This window comes from Pelophylax lessonae, assembly GCF_965119305.1.
Source record: "Pelophylax lessonae genome assembly, chromosome: 1".
Lineage (NCBI taxonomy): Eukaryota > Metazoa > Chordata > Amphibia > Anura > Ranidae > Pelophylax > Pelophylax lessonae.
The window spans coordinates 178,065,039-178,087,482 of NC_138768.1; the positions used below are offsets into that span (position 1 = coordinate 178,065,039).

At 42.3% G+C, this 22,444-nt stretch overlaps 1 protein-coding gene across 1 annotated transcript in view; it reads right to left on the reverse strand.

The window, feature by feature from the left end:
• Window positions 1-11,245: 11,245 nt before the first annotated feature.
• The window catches only part of TMEM232 (transmembrane protein 232), a 288,164-nt gene continuing 276,965 nt past the window's right edge, over window positions 11,246-22,444 (reverse strand). Inside the window, exon 13 of the mRNA XM_082243125.1 lies at window positions 11,246-11,587. Coding sequence (XP_082099251.1) covers window positions 11,429-11,587 — 159 coding nt within the window. The 3' untranslated portion in view covers window positions 11,246-11,428. The remainder of the gene's footprint in view (window positions 11,588-22,444) is intronic.

The window sequence follows — 22,444 nt, forward strand, 5'->3', positions numbered from 1 at the left end:
ACAGTCGGCACCACAGTCGGTCAGGCTGACCTACCTGTGTACAAAGATTTAATTCGTGCATATGCTAAATTACAAGATGTTATAGAATCACTCAATATTCACCATTGCATGAAATAGAATTGCAAAGCAACTAAACAACCCTCGTATTAAATTCATGTCAATAATTAGAAACATTGGGTAACAATAAAAAATTATAAGAAAAAAGAAAAAAAGAATTGCAGAAAAAAGAAAAGAGAACTGCGACATATCCAGAAACCGGAGTCATTAGATTTCCATACCACCGGATGTGAAGCCTTCGAGGAAGGGTTTGTATGAGACCATCTCATTAAGTCCTGGTGGCTCTGTTGCTCTAAGGCGATAGATCCACCTCAGCTCGAGCTGGAGGAGGGTCTTATTCCAATCCCCCCCTCTCGAGCTGGGGTGGACTCTATCAAGGATCAGAAACTTAATTTTGGGAAACCTCCCTGCATGTACCAAACTGGTATGGCGACCGAGAGGAAGCTCAGGGTCGCAAGTTCTCATACTTTTTATGTGCCGGCAGGCACGTTTAGTGAAATCCAGTTTAGTTTTGCCAACATAAAAACAGCCGCACCCACAGAGAAGTAAATATACCACCCCGTGGGTGCGGCAGTTGGCAAAATGCATGGGCCTGAAAATTTGTCCATTCGGAAGAATGGGATTCTTGGTAGTATGCATGAACTTGCAATACTTGCATGCCCCACACATGTAGGTTCCCCTGACTTTGCAGGGGTCCCTGTTTCCATGGGCAGCAAATTCGCTGTGTGTCAATTGATCTTTAAGAGCTGGAACTTTTCTATGTGTGATTTGTGGAAATGCTGGAACATGTTTACCTACAATTGGGTCAAATGCAAGCATATGCCAATATTTGGTCATAATCTTTTTGATTTCCATATGTTGCTCTGAGTACCTAACGATTAATCTAAGGGTGTGATCATCCGGTTTTTTGATTTTAGGGGCTAGTAGTGTGTTCCTGTCTATTCCTTTGGCATTTCTGTATGCCTTTTTGAGGGTTGTCGGGGAATAGCCTCTTGCTAGGAGTCTACTCCTCAGATCATTAGCAACTCCTTGAAAGACAGTGAGGTCCGTGCAATTCCGTCTGGCCCGAAGATATTCGCCAAACGGAATGGAACGCACCAATGTCTCGGGGTGGAAGCTAGAGGCATGGAGGATGGTGTTGCCAGCAGTGGGCTTTCGAAAAAGCCCACTGTGGAGAACACCATCCTCTCCCCTGGACACCTCTACATCCAAAAAGGTAACATGGCAGGGGTCAAAATTCATAGTAAATTTCAAATTGAAATCATTTTTGTTTAATCTGTCCATGAAAGCGTTGAGTGATTCAGGTGACCCATGCCAGAGCATAAACACGTCATCGATGTATCGGACCCACAAATTAATGTGGTCCGTATACATCGATAACGCGTCGTCCCTAAGGATGGCTCGCTCCCACTCCCCCAGGTACAAATTGGCGTAGGATGGGGCACAACAAGTGCCCATCGCTACGCCTTGCACCTGGAGGTAGTGGGAGCCGTCAAACGTGAAAACATTGTGCAATAGAATAAACTGTAAACTGGACAGTATAAATTCGCCATAAGCATCTAAGTTGTTATCTTGCATCATGGTGTGTCTGACTGCTGAGAGGCCTCGATCGTGGGGAATGGAACTATATAGTGCCTCCACATCAATCGTGACCAACAAGCAGTCAGGAGGCACCCATATATGTTCAATTTTTTGTAGAAAATGGATGGTGTCTCGTATGTGAGATGGCAGTTGTATCACGAATGGTTTCAAAAAGGAATCGACCAATCTACTGGCATTGTCCGTTAAGGACCCTCTACCTGAAATAATAGGACGCCCTGGTGGATTAGTGGCGTCCTTATGTATTTTGGGGAGGGCATAAAAGGTGGGGGTAATCGGAAATGGTGTACGGATAAAGTCCCATGTATGTTTAGAGATAATCGCATTTAAGTATGCAGAGTCAACTAATTGATAGAATTCCAGCTGATATTTCAATACTATATCCGATGGAATTCTCCTATACCATTCCTGGTTCTTAAGAATCTTTAAACACATGGCGGCATACTGGGAATTATTCATAATCACCACGTTGCCGCCTTTGTCAGCCTGTTTAATGGTGATTGTAGGATTCGCCTTTAGTTTCTCAATAGCTTGCTTTTGGTTGAAGGTGATGTTTTTGTTGGTAAATTTTTTAGTATTTAATTTTTCAATTTCTTTGGTTACTATTTTTACGAAGGCGGCAACGTGGGGATTGGAAATGTTGGGAAACCTATCTGACTTCTTTTTAAGAAGGGAACCTGTGTTATGTTGTGTCGTTTTTTTCGGATCATAACCTGCCAGCAGGGAAGGCAGGTCAATGCGATCAATGAGATCGTCATTTTCCTCCAAGAGAGAAATGAGTGTCTCCAATGCAGGGTCTGGTTTAGGCTGCGCAGTCTTAGATGTATTTTCTTTATCAAACAAAATCTTAAAATTTAATTTTCGGGCAAAAAGGTGTAAGTCCTTTATGAACTCAAACTTGTCTAACTTTCTGCTCGGACAAAAACTCAGACCTTTGGAGAGTATTTCAATTTCCTCTTTGGATAGATGGTAATCTGACAGGTTGACAACAGATAAATCGACATGTGGGACTTGAATAACAGGTGTAGTTGGTGAAAGGGGTGAATGAGTGACAGTTAGATCGGGGCGGTTGGGGTGAGGGTCGGTGCTTGTGAATGAATTAACTCTAAAAAAGTAGTGTCCTGTAAATTAATAGTAGATGCTAGTGAGGAAAGTGCAGTGTTGGAAGTAGGATTGATATCAGTGTTAGGTTGTGTGGTTTCTTGAGGTGAATTGGTGTCCATGTGTGGTCTCTGTGAGGCTGCTTTAAACAAAGGGAGATTTGTGCCTGAATCGCCTTGGGTGTAAGGCTTTTTAGTGGAGTTTCCTATACTGTTGTCTTCTTGAAATGCACGTTTGGTAGTTCTATGTTTGCTTGGAATTTGGGGGGTATTTTTAGGTCCACCCTTGGAGGGGATTGGGGGAGCGGATGGTCGTTCCCTTTGGGTGAAAGGAGATATTGAGGGTTTGGGTGTGTTCCATTTGTAAGCCTTTTTCTGACCAAAGGCTATGGAATCACGACCGAATTTTTGTTGTTTTTTGATAAGGATATTGCGGTTATATACTTCCAAGTGTTCCTTCAACTGTTTCTCCTTAATTGGAAAAAGTTTGTGAGACTTATATTTTTGAATTTTCTCACATAAATTCTTAATTTCCAAGTCTAATTGGGAGGTGCGGATAGTATACTCTCCAATAAGGAGTGTCATGAGATTGGCTGAACAATCACTAAGAGTATTCTCCCACTTGGTCTTAAAATCTGCACTGAGGTCCTCCAACATTGGAAAGACCTGCATCCTAAGACCAATTGGGTTAATTTTATTTTTTAATTTTTTAAATAATCTTGGAATGTTTTGACATGCCAAAAATAGGCAGACTTTTTTTCCAGAGATTTAGATAACTGAAAAAATAAGGCCGATAAGTCTACATCCGCATATTCCCTATCTCCAAACTCTTTTAGGTATTTTGCCATGAGTGATTCCCACTCGTCCCCTACGTAGGTGGACATGTTTATATACCCCTTGCAAAGAAATCTCGCAGTACCAAAGAAAAAAATTGAAAATTGAAGGTATGAAAAAGAAGAATATTGAGGAAATTGTAATCAAGCAATGTACAAATTGATCCCAAAAGACTTATATATGATATAAAAACTGTTCTATACAGTCATAAATGTCAAAAAAAGGAAATATCAACAAATATATATTCAAAAGTAGGGAGGACACCACATGAATCGAAAACGGGGAGTGGTATTTGCTACCTGGTATGAGCCTAGGGGGCCTAGGGGGCCACCAAAGCCTGAACGGTCTTAGTGTCATACGACACATAAGACCCATGTTATCTGGTAAGTGACCCATCTTATTCATTTTTGGGACAAGCAATCGATACTTTGAACAATCAAGCCAGAGCACTTGCACTTTTTGTGGATAACCACTTGTATTGAGGACATTAATTGCCTGAGCATTAATCACGATTTATTGTTGGACTTTCATATATGTATTCTTTATCTCTTCTAAAGATCACTGTTGATTGATGTTATTTATTCTAGTCACAGTCACTTATGCATACCAGATTATGATTCACTGTCACGTTTTTTGTCTTTTAATACCTAATCACATCCAATTTTATGCTATTTAATATGATTTTACCATTCAAGTGGTATTTATGGAGACACATAGGCACTTTATAAGCACAGGTTTAATTTTTATTGGTAATTGAAATTTATAGAATCTTAGTTGTCATTTAATTAGCAAGCGCTGTATTTGGCCTTTTTATAAAGACCATTCCTTTGGCATTAATGGCTGTGTGTTGAGTTATTTAGAGGGGACAGCAAATTTACACTGTTATACAAGCTGTATACTCACTACTTTACATTGTAGCAACGTGTAATTTCTTCAGTGTTGTTACATGAAAATATATAATAAAATATTTACAAAAATGTGAGGTGTGTACTCACTTTTGTGAGATACTGTATATATATATATATATATATATATATATATATATATATAAAATTTTATTTATATAACCGTGTTATATTTATGTTATTTATCATTTACGTTTTTGGATCCCATGTAGCGCTGCACTGATGTTTACACTAATCTTGGGTTAATTTATGTCAATTGATGTGCTAGCAGCTGTATTTAACCTCCAAGCACAATTTCCTTTTCTTTTAGGGAGGAATGGGGACCCTTATGTAAAGGGGAGACTCTGGGGACCCATTGTAACTTGGAACATTCTGTTTACTCTCCTTTAAGGGAGTGACTCTAGGGACCCTGAAGTAAGGAGGGAGAGACTCTGGGGGCCCTGATGTAAAAGAAGGCAGCTCTCAAATAAGGGGGTTGACTCTAGGGGCCTGGATGTTAGAGGGGTGACTCTAGGGACTCTGATGTAAGGTGGATGGTTCTGGAGACCCTAATGTAAAGGGTGTGACTCTGGGGACCCTGAAGTAAGGGGGGTTCTGAGGACCATAAGATAAGGTTGAGGCTGCCAGCCTCAGCAAATGTAAACAAACAGCACTGAAGCTCTGCTCAGGAGCTGCTCTCGTGTACACCACCACCTGTGTTCAGGGAACCACTCCTGATCACAGCCTGAGATCTGCTTTCAAATGCTGAGGCTGTAATCTGAACAAACACAGGATATACACCACCTGGTGGGTTAAAAAAAAAGAAAAAACTTACAGATCACTAATCGCAAGCAATGTTAGTTTGGGGATCTCTTCCAGTGAGCTATTACATTCTGACAAGGGGATTACCCCCCCCCCCCCCAGCTAGAACACACCGATTAGCACTCGCAACCATTGGCTGTGAGTGCTGATCTGATGCAGCATGCTCGTTCTACAGAATTTGGTCGTAAGTCCAGCTTCTGTCAGACAGGGAGATGTACGCAAGTCCTGAAAGTTGGCTTGCTCTTGTCAAACCAACTGTTTTCAGCTGACTTTCACCCCTTGTGTACCCAGCCTCAGCTGTCATTCTACCTGCTCTGGCACTGTGTGCATTGAATGAACTGCTCCCAATCACAGTCTAAGCAAATGTAAACAGTCAAGACTGTGATCAGGAGCTGTTTTCCAGCACATAGCCTCAAACAAAGTAAAATGACAGCTGAGTCTGTGGGAAGGAGAAGTGCTCAATTACAGCCTCTACAAATCACCAGATGACATATGGAATCAGGACAGCCAGAAAGTAACAAATCCAATACATCTGAAAATGGTAAATGATTTAAAATGTTCTCCTGCTTGCTGAAAGATTGCTATATTATGTACAAATAGAGCAATATTATATTTAGAAATAAGAAGAGAATGTTTGGTCTGGTGATAGGGTCTCTTTAAATGAAAGTATTACCAAGCAGGTCTTCTTTTATATGTCTATATTCCCATATGCTTATTGGCAACATTTCCATTGTTTTTTTCCCCCCCATCTCTGCTTTAAAATACAACATGTCGCAGTTTAAATCCTTGAAGTTTCTGTTTTCTTCTAATGTAGTCAGCCAGAAAAAGGAAAGACTGAAATAAAGACTTAATGAACCTGGATGAATTGTTTAAAAGAATGAAGTAAAAACTGAATAAAGAAGGGACAAAGCCTGCAGGGAAACAGCCTGCATTTTCTTACAGTCTTTACTTCTGCTTTTTATGATGGAATAAAAACATTCAGGTGCACTTAGCTGGTTCCGCCAATTAAGTTTTGTTCACCACACTTGCTCACTGCTGAATGATGATGGCCTTAAAGAGGAATGTATTTCCATACTTTCTTCATAGAATACAAAAGTGCTAGAACTACTAACTAAAAAACTATGTACAAGGAGCTATAGGATGAATTGCAAACCAGGAATCCATTTGTATCATTACCTGTAGTCCCTGATTTCATGTACGCTGTCTGCTGTCTTCTCCTGTATCCTTAGGCTACGACTCTATAATGGATTCTAGTCTCTAGCCCCCGGGAGATTTAACCAGTTGTTGGCAGCCAGCATAGTTTATATACTGCAGTCAATACTACAAATGCCTTCAAACATTGGATTTTTGAACTCACCGCAAAATCAATTTCTCTGAGTTCAGGGCTCAATTAATCATGACTATAGGCTTATATCGCTTTCTGGAGGAGTAGGACTAGGCAGAACAAAAAACTTGGCTACGCCCATGGGCCGTCCTCAGCTGTTATATAGCCCCCTCTACTGCTACAGGTATTTTGTTTAGTAGCAAGCAGTATTAGGAGTATCAAAACTCCATAGAGGGGTGGGTGCTGTGTCTGTCGATGAACTCAGAGAAATGGATTTTATGCTGAGTACAAAAATTCCATTTTCTCTTTAGTTCATCAACGGACACAGCACTCAAGTAATTATGACTATAGAGCAGCGCCAAGAGGAAAATGAGGGATGGGGAAAATAACCCAAGGCTAAACACAAGAGCCCAACCGGGTCACAGGAGCTCAACCAGGACACCCAGGGCCAAGGGCCCCATCTGAAATAAAGATTTAAGGAAAATCACCCCTCAAGAGGGAACAGCCCCTCTTAAACAACAGCCTGCAAAACCTTGTTGCCAACAGAAGCATCTGCAGTTACCAAAATATCTACTTTGTAGAATTTAATGAAAATATGCACCAACGACCAAGTGAGATACCTGACCAAACCTGAGATATTGACGCTTGATGACAGAAAGGTGCCCTGGAAGTACTAAGTGCTTAGGTAGAATGTGCAGTGACAGGGAAAAGAGGAACCCGACTTTTAATAGAATAGGCCTGGGTCACCGTCTGTCTGATCGATCTAGAGATGGTAGCTGAAGAAGCAGCCAGCCCTTTACTAGCTATGGAGTACTTACCTTCGAAAGTACTCCATAGCTAGATATACCCTTGGGACACAAGGAAGGAAACACATATCCTCATTCAAATGGAAGTCAGAGACAACTTTGGGCAGGAATGACATACAGGGATGAAGAACCACTTTGTCCTCCTGTGAAGCCAAATCTGCTGAAGGAGCTACATACAGGACTGTGCAAACAGAACTGTCTTGAAGGTGGACACCACCAGACCCAGAACCTGTATGCAAGTCCGGAGAGAAGACTGTCTGTGCTACAGCAGTTAGCAAATCATGGCCTGTGGTTCCTGAAGTTTTTCCAGAGAAAGGACCACCATGGTCAGTATTAAAACCAGACCTAGGTAATTCAATATCCTGAATGGGGTCAGGGGGGACCTCAGGTAGTTCAGATGTCACCCAGACCTTTGCAGGAATTAAATGCTTACAAACAGACTCACGGTCTAAGACCCCAGAAGGGATTGAACACTGCCCCCTTCTTTGGTGCCTCCAAAAAAGGATCATTTCATTGACCACCTTGATGGTCAAGGAGGAGGTTCATGAGGCCAGAGACCTGCGAAGATGTCCTTGCACCCCAGTTTTGGGTGAGGGCAGACCTTCATGCTGGAGGGATCATGTCTGCGGGTCCAGGAAGACGAGCTCTAGGCTTACCAGACCAAGGTTGCTTGGAACCTCCTGGGGAAGACTTAAAAGATCTTTTTCCCTTGTCTGCAGGCCCGGAAGCATGAAAGAATCTTTTATGAGCTGAGAAGGAGGGTCCAGGTCTGTGACGAGGCTCCTTCCCTTTCCTAGCCTGTGGTAGGAATTTACTCTCCCCCCTCCCCCGTGAGACCCTTAATGATGTCATCCAGAGTAACCCCAAACAGTTGATCACCTTGAAAGGGCAGATTGATGAGAGCTTTCTTAGAAGCTTGGTCTGCAGACCAATTCGTATATGCCACAGCACGCGCCTAATCACTACCGCTGAAATGGAAAGCTTGGACAGCACGGCAGCCACATCCAAAGCTGCATCACAATTAAACTGCAGCTCCTGGGCCAATTGGTCTGCCAGATCAACGTAAGCAGAGGGAACCTGTTAATTATCCAGACCCTGATGCAAAAATCTGGCCCATTCAGTTAGGGTCTTAGACACCAGGGCTGAGGCCAGGACTGGTCGCAATGCTGAACCAGCCATAGTAAACATACTGTGTGCCAAAGACTCCGCTTTCCTATTGGCTGGGTCTTTAAAGGACGAGGATTCTTTTACTGGGTTCATAGTTGCTTTATTCAACCTAGAAAGAGGGGGGTCTACCAGCAGTGGAATGTCCATTTTTAAAAAAATGATTCCTCAAAACGGTATTGTACTGCATAAAGTTTGGAGACCACAAAAAGTTGCTCTGGTTTCCCCCACTCCTTGTAGACAAATTTGTCAAATCAAGGAATATAAGGAAACACCTTAACCGTACGAGGTGGCTTGTGTGTACCAAAAGGGACAGCCACGTCTATGGCCACATTAGCCACATCCTCCATTTTTAAAGTTTCACGCACTGCAGTAACAAGTGTGACCAATAGTGTTTTTTCATTCATTGCTGCGACTGTGGAGGAATCACTATCAAATGGAACAGGGAGTGTGGTATCAAGTCCCACTGGACGGGCCACGTCCACGGTGGTAGTACCATATTCAGAATCCAATGAGACAAACTCAGCAGGAGAAGGCCGAGGACGCTTCCTGCTAGGCCTTTGCCCACACGCCACGTCCACCAAGTACACAAGGGAATCTAGGGCTGCTGTCAGTGCATCGTATGGAAGCTGGGGTTCCAAGGGACCTGCAACCTCCAGGAGGGGATCAGTGGGGAGATCTGACCCTGCGAATAAGGGAGATCGGCCAGTACAAAAAAGTAAAAATAAATGTTTTTGGCACCACAATGGACCCCCCCAACTCAGGAAAATGAAACCGTGTAACAGAGAGAGGGACCCCACAGGACTCACCACCCTTGGAGGAGCGTAGTTGAAAACGCCAGCATGTGTGCACCAAGCTATGTATCCAGGTGAGAGGTACAGGAAGTGGAGGGCCTGGAAGCCAAGGCACCTCTCCAGCGTCAGACTAAGTCAGACGTCTATGTCTATGTCAGACTAAGGAAAAATGTCCGCCATGACGTCCACTGGCCGGAGACCAGACCAACCCGAAATGGCTGCCCCCCATGGTCAGAGATAAAAACGACGACAAAATGGCCACCATGTGCTGCACGAGGGAAAAAAAAGCTAAGAGGAAGAGAGGAAAAAATAATTCATCTGTGGCAAATGGCTCTGCTGCGCCCTCTGCACAGGAGGTACACCCCACATCAGGCAAGACCCGTGAAACACAGGTCCTGGACCTCCCAACAGAGCCCCCCAGGGTCAAAGAAACACCACCAAGGAGGAATGTAAGGGGGGGATGGGATACAACCACAGGGGGATCCCGGCTTAGGGGCGGGGAAGAGGGAAACCAGACAGGCCCGACCATCCCTGGAGGCTACCCGCATCCACCCCACACTGCACAAAGGAGGAGAGGGGGAATTGTACTTACCAATCCATAATGCAGATGACAGACAGAACTCCTCGCCACCAAAGTGGGGAAACTGTCGGCTAAGGGGACGCATCTTGGAGCAGCGCCTGGACGTATGCAACCCTGCGAGACGTTTAACTCACGGGTCAGCCTCTGTCTGTGAGGCTGTCGGTTCCAACCTAGAGCATAGCTGTTGTCTGTACGCACTCGCTGGCTGGACTGGGGGGACCACTGGATCTGGATTATTCAGCCCTTCGCCCAGCCCGGCAGTTGATCAGAGTTCTCCCAGGAAAAAAGGCAAAAAGATGCATGGGAGATGCATGCAAGGAGAAAAAAAATGCTAGGACCAAGAGATCCCAGCAGGGAGCCTAGATCCTTACTCCTGACTAGACAGAAAAAAACTGATTACCTAAAGCAGAGAGGGGGTTATAGGCCGGCTGAGGACGGCCTATTGGCGTAGCCAAGTTTTTTGTCCTGCCTAGTCCTACTCCTGCAGAAGGCGATATAACCCTATAGTCATGATTAAGTGAGCACTGTGTACATCGATGAACTAAAGAGAAATGTAGTTAAATCGGAGAGTTAAATCATGTAACCCATGCTAGCACCTTCTGTATACAATGATGTCTGGAGACTTACTATAACGTTATCTTTATCTATATTTATCTATTTGTATCTAGTCCTAATACATTAGATTGTTTCCCCCCATTAGGATAGATTTTAATCTAACATACTTGAATCCATGTTCTTATATTAGTACAATAAATGGTATGTAAGTGATTCATGTTTTAATCCTCGGCATCCCATATAACCTCAAGGATGAGCAGACTGAATCAAGACAATGATATTAGGTGGGGCTGGCCATGTGGGATACCAGTTGTCATTAGAAACAGCAAAATTGCTGGTATTATAAATAGAAGTTCGTTACCCACCTGACTCCCTCCCTGATGAAGTCACGTGGGCTGTGACGCAACTAGTTAGGAAGGAGTTTGGTACACCACTTCCAGTTTTCATTGCAGGGCCTGATACTTGTGACTCGTGTCTCTGCAACTTTTGCTATACTCTAAAATAGAAGACAATGGGGTTTATTTACTAAAGCTAGAGAGTGCAAAATTCCCTGAATTTGTATTGGTTTCTCTGATTAGAAACCAATCAGCTTCTAACCTCAGATTATTCAATTAAGCTTTGGCAGTAAACATGGAAGCTGATTGGTTTCTATGTAGAATTGTGACAAATTTTGCACTCTCCAGCTTTAGTAAATAAACCCCAATGGATGCTATCGAGGGAGGTGGGTATACTTTTATTGTGTCAAGACAGCGCCACTTGAGACAGGATTATTGTCTTGTTGAAGGTAGGATTTCTTCCAATGCAAGTTTTAAAAATAATATAATTGTATTCACTTTTTCAAATGGTATATTTAACATGTAAGTTTGTGATGTAGTCTTTATAATATCTTATTATCAATATGTCAACATGTTAGGGAAGCTCATACGGCTTGCTTGTCTTCTTTAGTTTTTCCTCCCTTTTTTTCATTATTTCTTTGAAATGTTCTTCTTCCCTTCTTTTACATTCTAGTTGCTCTTGTTTCATTTCTTCCTCTTCCTTGTCCATCGTGATTTTTAGCTCTTTCTCCCACTGTTGGAAAACAGTGCAATATCAATAATACAAATAATGATGTAGCAAATTCCTAATTCCAGCTTTTTACATGTATTACATTTGTTGTGAACAACCTACAGATAAAAGATACTTTGTTATCCGTTAAAAAAAAGATACTCACTTTGGACTGTTTCACATGGGTTTCAGCTTGTGTGAACAGCAAGCTTTGCCAAAGCATTTGCAGAGCTTTCAGCAAGCTTTGTTGGAAGCTTTTAAAGTACCATTCAGCTTCAGTTTGAACATAGATACTAATAGTGCTGATTGGCACAATCAAGCTGCTAGCAGGCTTCTGCAGGATTTCAACAAGCTTCAAGTAGTGATGAAGCCTGCTAGCACTTTGTTTAAAGTAGTAATCAGCACTCCCATTACAAGCTGACAAGAGTAGTGACAGCAGTATTGCTATGCCTGTCAGCTCAGCACAGCAGGTCACAAGCCGAATCTGGAGGACAGAAGAAAACCGGGAGGAGCAGCTCTCTCTACCCTCCAGCTCATCCTGCTCCTGCTTAGTGCATCCGAACTGTAACATCAGAACTGCGCATGGTAAGCGGACTCTGGAAAGTTCAGATGAATATGTGCTAGGAGAGGGGATTGGGAGGGATTTGTGCAGGGGGAGTGATGGGGGGTGCTAGGAAGGGTGATATGGTGGCATTTGTGCTAGGAGGAGGAGGGGATTTGTTCTAGTAAGGATACTTTTTCTTTGAAGGGGGTATTTGTGCTAGGAGGAGACATTTGGGGTGGAGGGGAGGAGTTGTCCTAGGAGGTAAAATTTGGAGAAAGCATTCTGTACTAAGAGGGGAAATTGGGGAAACCTTGATTTGTGTTGTTGGGAGGATTTATGTCCATGGGGAAATTTGGGGAGAAGGATTTGTGCTAGGAGGGGGGATTTGGGGTAAGGGGGCTTTGTGCTAGGAAGGGCAATAATATTTTTTTTTTGGGGGAGTTGTGTTAGGGAGGGGGATTTGGGGAAGAGGGTTTGTGTGTGCTGGTAGGGATGATTAGGGGGATTTGTGTTGATGAAGATATTTTTTGGGGGGGGGGGTTGTGCTAGGAGGGGGCATGGGGAGGATGTGTGCTGGAAGAGGATTTGTGCTAGGAGGGAAATTTTGAGGGGTAGAGGATTTGTGCCAGGATGGGTGTTGGAGGGGGGGGGGACTTGCGTTAGGAGGAGAGATTTGGGGGAGAGAGAGAATTTGAAGTGGGATTGGGATTTGGGCTGGGAGGAGGGGGAACTTTCATTTTGGGAGAATTTTGGCTTGCAAAGAAAATATATGCTTAGGGGGTCAGTGTGTAGAGTAGTGCTTGATTTATTTTTTTGCGGAGGGGTATTTTTGCTGACACATAATGCTTATATATCTTGGGGTAGGGGCGCAGTTCGGCCTGGGCACTAGATAACCTTATCTCAGCACTGCGGGCCAGCATGCCCCCCTGGATATATGACTGTATGTTGTTTGTGTACCTTTAACCTATCCTACCCTATTCAATGGGCTGCCACCAAATAAAGGTAATTTGGTGCCACCTTTTCCTATAAGAAAAAAAAATACTTGATAAGCTGTCACATGAACGTAAAACATACTAAATTAAACATGTCAACATTTTTTAATGCAGTGAATGTTCACCAAATAATCACTTTGGGTTATATTCCATATGCATGTGTTTTAAATTACAGTGATTCATTCACCTGCAGTGAATGTCTGGTTTTTGGCTACGTTTACACCGATCCAAAACAAGTCATACAACTTCCGATCTGACTTTACCCTGTAACTTCATGTCCAACTTCCATGCGATTTCAATGATCTTACCATGCCAAGCCCTTTGAGTCTGGTATAAATCTTGAGGGGGAACTCCATGCCAAAATTAAAAAAAAAAAACCCACACCAGACCCTTATCTGAGCATGCAGTCCGGCAGGTCAGAAAAGGGGGGGCGAGCAAGCGCCTCCTCCTTCTCAACCATACCACCCCCTTAATGACCAGGCCATTTTGCAATTTGGCACTGCGCGACTTTGACTGGTAATTGCTCAGTCATGCAATGCTTTACCCAAAAGAAATATACATTTTGGCGTAAATGTATGACAAAAAATTTAGTTTATTGGATATTTTTTATAAGAAAAAGTAGAAAATATAATTTTTTCTCAACATTTTTTGGTCTTTTTTTTTATTTTTTTTTAATCACAAAAAATAAAAATCCCAGTGGTGATCTAATGACACCAAAAGAAAGCTCTAAGGATATAATTAGCTACATGTCTTTAATAAAAAAAAACTCAATTAGCATATACTTATTGGTTTGCACAAAAGTCATAGCATCCACAAACTATGGTGTATATACTGGAATTTACACAGCTTCTCATTTCTTGAAGTGCTAAAAAATAACAAAAAAAAAATCAAACATTTTTTTTACACAAAGTTGTCATTGAAAAGATATATTGCTCATACATGCCATGGGTATATGTGGAATAACACCTCAAAATACATTCTGCTGCTTCTCCTGAGTATGGTGATAACGTGTGCGTGAGACTTTTTGGCAGTCTAGCCGCGTACAGGACCCTGAAAACCAATCACCGCCTTCAGGCTTTTCCAAAGGAGTTGAATGCACGTGCTCAGCATCATATCCAGAGGTTGTTTTTGGGAAATAGACATATGAGTGCTGCCAGCATTGCTGCAGAGGTTGAGGGAGTGGGGGGTCAGCCTGTCAGTGCTCAGACAATACGCCAAACACTGCACCAAATTGATGTGTATGGCTGTCATTCTAGAGGGAAGCCTCTTCTAAAGATGATGCACAAGAAAGCCCGCAAACAGTTTGTTGAAGACAAGCAGACTAAGGACATGGATTACTGGAACCATGTCCTGTGGTCTGATGAGACCAAGATAAACTTATTTGGTTCAAATAGTGTCAAGCGTGCGTGACAGCAATCAGGTGGGGAGTACAAAGACAAGTGTGTCTTGCCTACAGTCAAGCATGGTGGTGGGAGTGTCATGGTCTGGGGCTGCATAAGTGCTGCCAGCACTGGGGAGCTACAGTTCATTGAGGGAATTAATGAATGCCAACATGTACTGTGACATACTAAAGCAGAGCATGATCCCCCTCCATTCGGAGACTGGGCCTCAGGACAGTATTCCAACATGATAACGACCCCAAACACACCTCCAAGTTGACCACTGCCTTGCTAAAGTAGTTGAGGGTAATGGTGATGGACTGGCCAAGCATATCTCCAGACCTAAACTCTATTAAGCATCTGTGGGACATCCTCAAAATGGAAGGTGGAGAAGTGCAAGGTCTATAACATCCACCAGCTTCGTGATGTTGCCATGGAGGAGTGGAAGAGGACTTCACTGACATTTTGTGAAGCTCTGGTGAACTCCATGCCCAAGAGGGTTAAGGCAGTGCTGGAAAATAATGGTGGCCACAAAAAATATTGACACTTTGGGCCCAATTTGGACATTTTGACTTAGGGGTGTACTCACTTTTATTGCCAGCAGTTTAGACATTATTGGCTATGTGTTGAGTTATTTTGAGGGGACAGCAAATTTATACTGTTATACAAGCTGTACACTCACTACTTTACATTGTAGCAAAGTGTCATTTTTTCAGTGTTGTCACATGAAAAGATATAATAAAATATTTACAAAAATTTTAGGGGTGTACTTACTTTTGTGAGATACTGTATATTGCTCACACATGCCATGAGTATATGTGAAATTACACCCCAAAATACATTCTGCTGCTTCTCCTGAGTATAGGGATACCACATGTGTGAGACTTTTTGGCAGTCTAGCCATGTACAGGACCCCAAAAAACAATCACCTCCTTCAGGCTTTCTAAGGGTGTAAATTGTTGATTTCACTTCTCACTACCTATCACAGTTTTAAAGGCCATTAACCACTTAAGAACCAGGCCTATTTCTGACACTTGTCAAAAATTATATTTTTATATTTTTAGCAGAGACCCTACTAGAAAATAAAATGAAGATCGTTGCAATACTTTATGTCCACCGTATTTGCGCAGCTGTCTTACAAACGCAATTTTATGGAAGAAAATATACTTTTTTGAATTAAAAAATAAGAAAACAGTAAAGTTAGCCCAATTTGTTTCTATAATGTGAAAGATAATATTAAGCCGAGTAAATAGATACCCATTATGTCATGCTTCAAAATTGCGCACGCTCGTGGAATGGCGACAAACATTGGTACTCAAAAATTTCCATAGGCGACAATTTAAAAATGTCTACAGATTATCAGTTTAGAGTTACAGAGGAGATCTAGAGCTAGAAATATTGCTCTTTCTCTAAATATCGTGGCGATACCTCACACTGTTTAAATATGTGGGAGCGACTTGCGTATGCATTCACTTCTGCGTGCAAGCTCGGAGGGACGGGGAGCTTTACATTTTTTTTCCCTCATTTATTTTATCTTTTATTTTTACACTGTCACTTTAAAAAAAAAAAAAAGATCACTTTTATATCTATTACAAGGAATGTAAACATCCCTTGTAATAGAAATAAGCAGGATAGGTCTTCTTTATTATAAGATCTGGGGTCAAAAAGACACAGACAAGCAAAATCCCATTCATTTCAATACTCACCATGCCTCTTAGCAAATACCTTGGGGTGTCTACTTTCTGAAAAGGGGTCAATTGGGGTTTGTGCTATCTTGGCTTTTCATGGCCTCCAAAACTGTGATAGGTAGTGAGGAAGTAAAATGAGCAATTTACGGCCTTAAAAAGCCTGAAGGCGGTGATTGGTTTTCGGGGTCCTGTACACGGCTAGGCTCCCAAAAAGTCTCACACATGTGGTATCCCTGTACCCAGGAGAAGCAGCAGAATGTATTTTGGGTGTCATTCTACATATACTAATGGCATGTGTGAGCAATATATCATTTTTGACAGCTTTGTGTAAAAAAAAAAAAAAATTGGCATTTTCCTGAAACTTGTGGCAAAGTATAAAATAGTCCATGGACTTAACATGTGTATCAGAAAATAGCTTAGGGTGTCTACTTTCCAAAAAGGGGTCATTTTGGGGTGTTTGAACTGTCCTGTCATTTTATGCCCAATATTAGAAGCTTATGCCACACATCACCCACTCTTCTAACCTCTTGAAGACTAAGCCTTTTCTGACACTTTTTGTCTACATATAAAAATTTTATTTATTTTTTAATAGAAAATTGCTTTGAACCCCCAAACATCTATTTTTTTTTAAAGCAGAGGCCCTACAGAATAAAATGGTGGGTGCTGTAATTTTTTTTGTCAGAGAGTATTTGCTCAGAGATTTTCCAAACGCAATTTTTTGGGAAAAAAACACTTTTTTGAAAATTAATGGACAAAACACAATATATTGCCCAATTGTTTGGTTAAAAACCTTTACAAGTTACCACTTTAGATTTACAGAGGGGGTGCTATAATTACTGCCCTCGATCTGACATTCATGGTGATACCTCACATGCATGGTACAATTGCTGTTTACATACAACACAAGAGCGATGCTTGCGTTCGCCTTTGCATGCAAACACAGGGGGACAGGGATGCTATAATTTTTATTTTTTTTTATTTTGCTTTTTTATATTATTTTCACACCATCCCTTTCATTTTTTTTTTTAAATCACTTTTATTGTTATCACAGGGAATGTAAATATCCCCTATGATAGCAATAAGTAGTGACAAGTACTCTTTTTGCAAAAAAATTTTTTCTATCAGACTCTTGATCTCTCTTCTGTACTTAAAGCATCTGACCACACCAAGATCAGTGTAATAAGATGCTTTCCCAAACTAAAAATGGCGCTGTTTCTATCCGGCGAAGTGAAGTGATAAAATGCTTAAAGCTTCCGGGATCTTAGGACATAGAGATGATTGGAGTCATTCTGGTCTCTGATCAGCTCTATGGTCAGCTAACGGAACCACCAACTGCATTCTCAGGTTACCCGGTGGGACAGGAGAGCCCGAGAAAACCGTGGGAATCGGCTGGAGGGGGGGGGTAGTCCCCTCCCACTGCTTAAAGAAGTCTAATTAGCTGCTAGGATTTCTTTTACATGAACGCCGGCTGCTGGCTAAAAAAACAGTACCAAGATGGTGTCTAAACCTGCAGGCATCATCCTGGTATAACCATTCGGTGCTGGTCCTTGCTGGGCATATATTGTAAGGTTCTTTTTTTTTTTCATGCAGCCTGTGGGATGAACGAAAAAAAGAGAACCTAACAGACTCCTCCATTCACATCGATTGATTTGGATGAAGAAATCTCTGCCAAGAAAAGTGTCGAAAAATATATGGTGAAGCATAGGGGAGATTCACCCTCTGTGTCCACCCCATCCCCTATGCTTTGCCATTGGTGCTTTTAAATTTGGTGGTGAAATCACCTCCTACAGTGCTACAATCATTGAATTACGTATATGCTAAAAGCAAACGCTGTTGCTGTCAGGATAAACAGATCAGTGCTGCAGCTGATGAGTGTACCTGCAAAGCAAACAATGGTTAACAATGAAACATTGCATTATAATAGCATACAGTACAATAAAACAGTAGAATGGCAGTATCTGCAAAGCAAACTATGGTTAACTATGAAGAACAGTAACAACAAAACATTACAGTATAGCAGTATATTATAAAGTACAGTAAAACAGAAAGAACAGAAAATTACCCCAATAAAACGACAACTATTTTTGGCTTTTTTTACTTTTTTTAAACTTTTTTTTACACTTTTTTGTAACTGTAAAAAAGTCTAAATGTTCCAGGCTAGGGTCTCTCTAAATAGAATAGCCATCTAACATTTTTCGAGACCCTGTCTTAAAGTGTTCCCTAGACTGTGCCCTGCTGTACCCAATACTAATACTCCACTAGTGTGTAGTAGTGACGGAAACAGTCCCCGATGCAGAGACCAGGTTGGTCAGGATAAGAGGGACAAAAATAGCCGGTGTCACACCTATATCCACGTGTTTTACAAACACAACATCTTCTGGGGTGCTCTTTGGGTAAAGGTACTAGGGAGGACATCCAGAAAATGACTCTCATACAGCCGGCTCACTGCATCTGGATTGTAAATTTGGGCCACAGCAATTTCTGAATACAGGGCTGTGATGAATTCTTACTGGAATTTTAGGAAAGATACACTTTTTTTGTGAAGCTTTGTATAGCACATAAGCTTACAACAGAGCCAATTGAAATAAGTATACATACACTTTTTTGGTACCAGCGGCAATTAAGTATGGCACCATCATCCATCTGGTGGTTGAAGTCCAACCCTCCCATGCTAAGGTTGTAGTCATAGACACAGAGGGGCTTCACAACAACACCAGTGGCGGTTGTAATTTCGTATCTGCGTGAATGGAAGACATAATGAAAACATTCAGTGTGTCCTTTAACTTCACTGCAAGCAATTTATTGTACTTCTCCCCCTGTCTAGGTCAGTCAGTCATCTACAAGCCGTTGGGGGATGGTCGCATGGTGCCACATGCACCAATTCCAGAATTAAAAAGATGACTAAAAAGTGTCACGCTTGTGTAATAATTGTCCAAGTATAAATGGTACCCCTTTCCAAATAAGGGTGACACCAAGTCCCAAACAATCGTGCTGCTGCCCCCTATGTAGTCTGGGCAACTGGAGGGTTCCACACTGCTATCTTTTCCCTCGTAAATCTGGAAACTACATGTATATACTGTTGTCCTGTCCCAGAGCTTATACATCTTGACCCCATATCTGGCACACTTGCTGGGGAGAAAACAAGGCGACCAGAAATCAGGGACTCATCAATGCAGACAGCTTGTTGGGGCATATACAAGGCTGTAAATTTAGAGTTGAAATGATTTACGAGGGGCCGGATTTTGTGGAGCCAGTCATATCCAGGGTCACCCCGAGGATGACAGAGTTCATTGTCATTGAAATGCATGAACTGCAAGATTTGTTCGTTCTGTATCTAGTCCTAGCTATGCCAGCAGAGAACACAGGCATATGATGAACCAATATGACTGCAACTCACTCTTTTTAGTAATGCCCATGTTGAGGAACAGTGATACGTTTCCATGCAAATTCTCTGGCAAGGGTCAAATTTGGGTTTGCGGCAATAAATTGATCGGCATTTAAATTGCTTTGGGCCACAACAGATCTGTACAGATCTTCCATGAAAAACAGCTCATAAAAACCAAGGGGAGTAAAATTGTCTGTTTCCACCTGAATTCCAGGCTGGCCAGTGAATGGGGGAAGTACAGCGCTGCAGAAGTGGTGGGTTCCCAATCAGGATTTGCAAGTGCATCAGGAAGGACACTATGGGCTCTAAGGGCCTTTTTTGGTGGCTGAGGGACACTACTTGTGTTAGTCACCGCACCAGCTTGAACTGCACTTATGGGACTCGCTACTTCACGAAGTGTTAATGCAGTGCTGGTTTGTCTATGACCAGGATGTACTAGGACGCTGGTGCTCACCAGTTCACCAGAAGGTTGAGCAGCACTAGTATGGACACTCTGCTGCATTTGATAACCATGCACTGGGAATTGGGTCAGGTACGCCTAACCTGAGCAGGGACCACTACTTTGTTGCCAGAGCTATCTGTCAGGGTGCCGCTGCTCTCTACAGGTTTGAATACTAAGCCTGATTCTGACAGTGAAGCTTCCCCATCACTCTCATCTCATATCCCGCCCCCCCCCCCCGCCATGTGAACGAGTATGAGCTACCTGTTCACCCTTAAAAAAGCAGTGTAGTGTATATAAAAACAAGATATGGTTTTTGTGACAAGTCCTTTATTAAAAGTGAAGAATGTCCCCTGTCGTAGCTCCAACATGTCTTCTTTCTCCGGTCTAATTCCTCCAGTGATGTGTTCTTCCTCCGGTCTTCTCTGCCACTGCTGTCTTCTCCACTGCTGACCCAGTCCTCCTCTGACAGTGGCTCCCGCTGTTGTCTCATCTTCAATGTCTGCCAGCCCTTATATAACCATGGGGCTTGGCCATCCGATGAAATCAGCATGAAGCTCCACCCCCTTGTAACATCACCCCCCACACCTACCTGCAGACCTCCACAACCACTGCCCAGGATTGTTGGGAAGAGGCCCTTGTCCCCATTAACATGGGGACAAGGTGCTTTGGAATGGGGCATGCAGAGCCCCCACTGCACCAAAGCACCCCCCCCCCATGTTAAGGGCATGTGGTCTGGTATGGTCCAGGAGGGGGGAGGGTGCTCGCTCTTATCCCCCTCCCCCTTTCCTGACCTGCTGGGCTGAATTCTCACATAAGGGTCTGGTATGGATTTTGAGGGGGGGGTGCCCACAATTTTTTTTATTTAACTATTTTAAAGTTTTTTTGAGGGGAGGATTCCCCTCAAAATCCATAACATACCAAAGGGTCTGGTATGGTCTTGGGGGGGGAACCCACACTGTTTCTTTTTCTAATTTTGGCATAGGGTTCCCCCTCAAGATCCTCAGAGCTTGCCGCATGCCACAAGTCGGATCAGTTAAGATGATGATCCCAACTTCCATTTAAATCAATTGGCTGAAATTGTGCTCAAGTCGGACCAAAGAAGTTCAGGAAGCATTTCCAAAGTCTGACGAACACATCAGATTAGTTAGGACGGCTCTCATAGGGACATGCAACTTGTGCTCTAGAAGCAGGAGCACATGTCAGACCAATGTGAACCAGCCCTAAATACAAATCAAGCATTTTAAAGTTATTTAGTAGCTGGATTATATGACCATATTTAAGAAATTAATAACAAAAAAATAACAAAATGATATGACATGTTTTAAACTGAAAAGAGTGGGGCGCTAATTGGATTGCATCCAACAAATGCATGTGTGAGATACATTTGATATCCTGTTTTCAGGAACTAAACAATACCTAATTAATAGTCCTGTTTTCACATTCTGAGCTTCAGCTTGCCATCTTGCAGTTTTATGTTACATTTAATAAGTGTTATAAACAAATTAATAATTCAGTAATTGGCTTTTGACATTGCACGGCTTAAAAATAATTAGAGAGATGTTATGAATTTGTTGAAGATCCTATTAATTAGCCAAGAATGTCCCAGAAACAACGCAATATAAACTGCAGGGTATTCTATACATTTAATGGTTAGGTGTAATTTTAAAAACACATTAACTATTTTAATATATCTAGAGATACCAAACAACCTTACACAAAAAATCTTTCCTCTGCTTTATATTGTACTGTTCTGTGCTGTGATCATAGGGCCCAGCTATTATAAACATTTATTTGTTCAAATTTAGCTTGTCTATGTCTGCATTGTACCTGCAGACAAGGTTAACGAACAAGAAAGGCATTTTCTCCACATAGTCACCTAGATTTACTGTCTTCATGGCCAGGAGCCATAAAAGATTACCTCTATATTGTGGGGCACTTATGTGCTTAATGGAAATCAGCTAGAAGCAGGCAGACCATACAAATGTTTTGCTAAGACCTACCTATAAACAAGTTGATGTGGTGACATGGAGAAGTGGGCGCTCATGTCCATAGAGACTGCCAGAGATATTTGCCGAAACATGGGGTAAGGCATTAAGGCAGCACTCTCCTGCTTTAGACGTTTTATGTTTGTTCTTTCACTGTTTGCTTGTCACTGTAATGATTACCCCCTGAATACTTTCCACATCAGCCCACTACTCTTCCTTGCAGCATTTCTAAACTTGCCCTGCATAGTGTGCACCAGGCTCTACCAGCCATTGCAAATTGGCTTCCCATCAGGACATAGTTGAAAACAGTTCACTCCTTACTTCTCTGGACACTAACTTCTGCCCTTGACATTAGCTTTATTTAGTTCTGGATCCCAGGAATCACAGCACTGTACTTTGACCTCCGAGGCCTCTCTCTCTTCAACGACTCTCAAGCTAGTACCCAGGAAGCCCCATGCCCCACTCA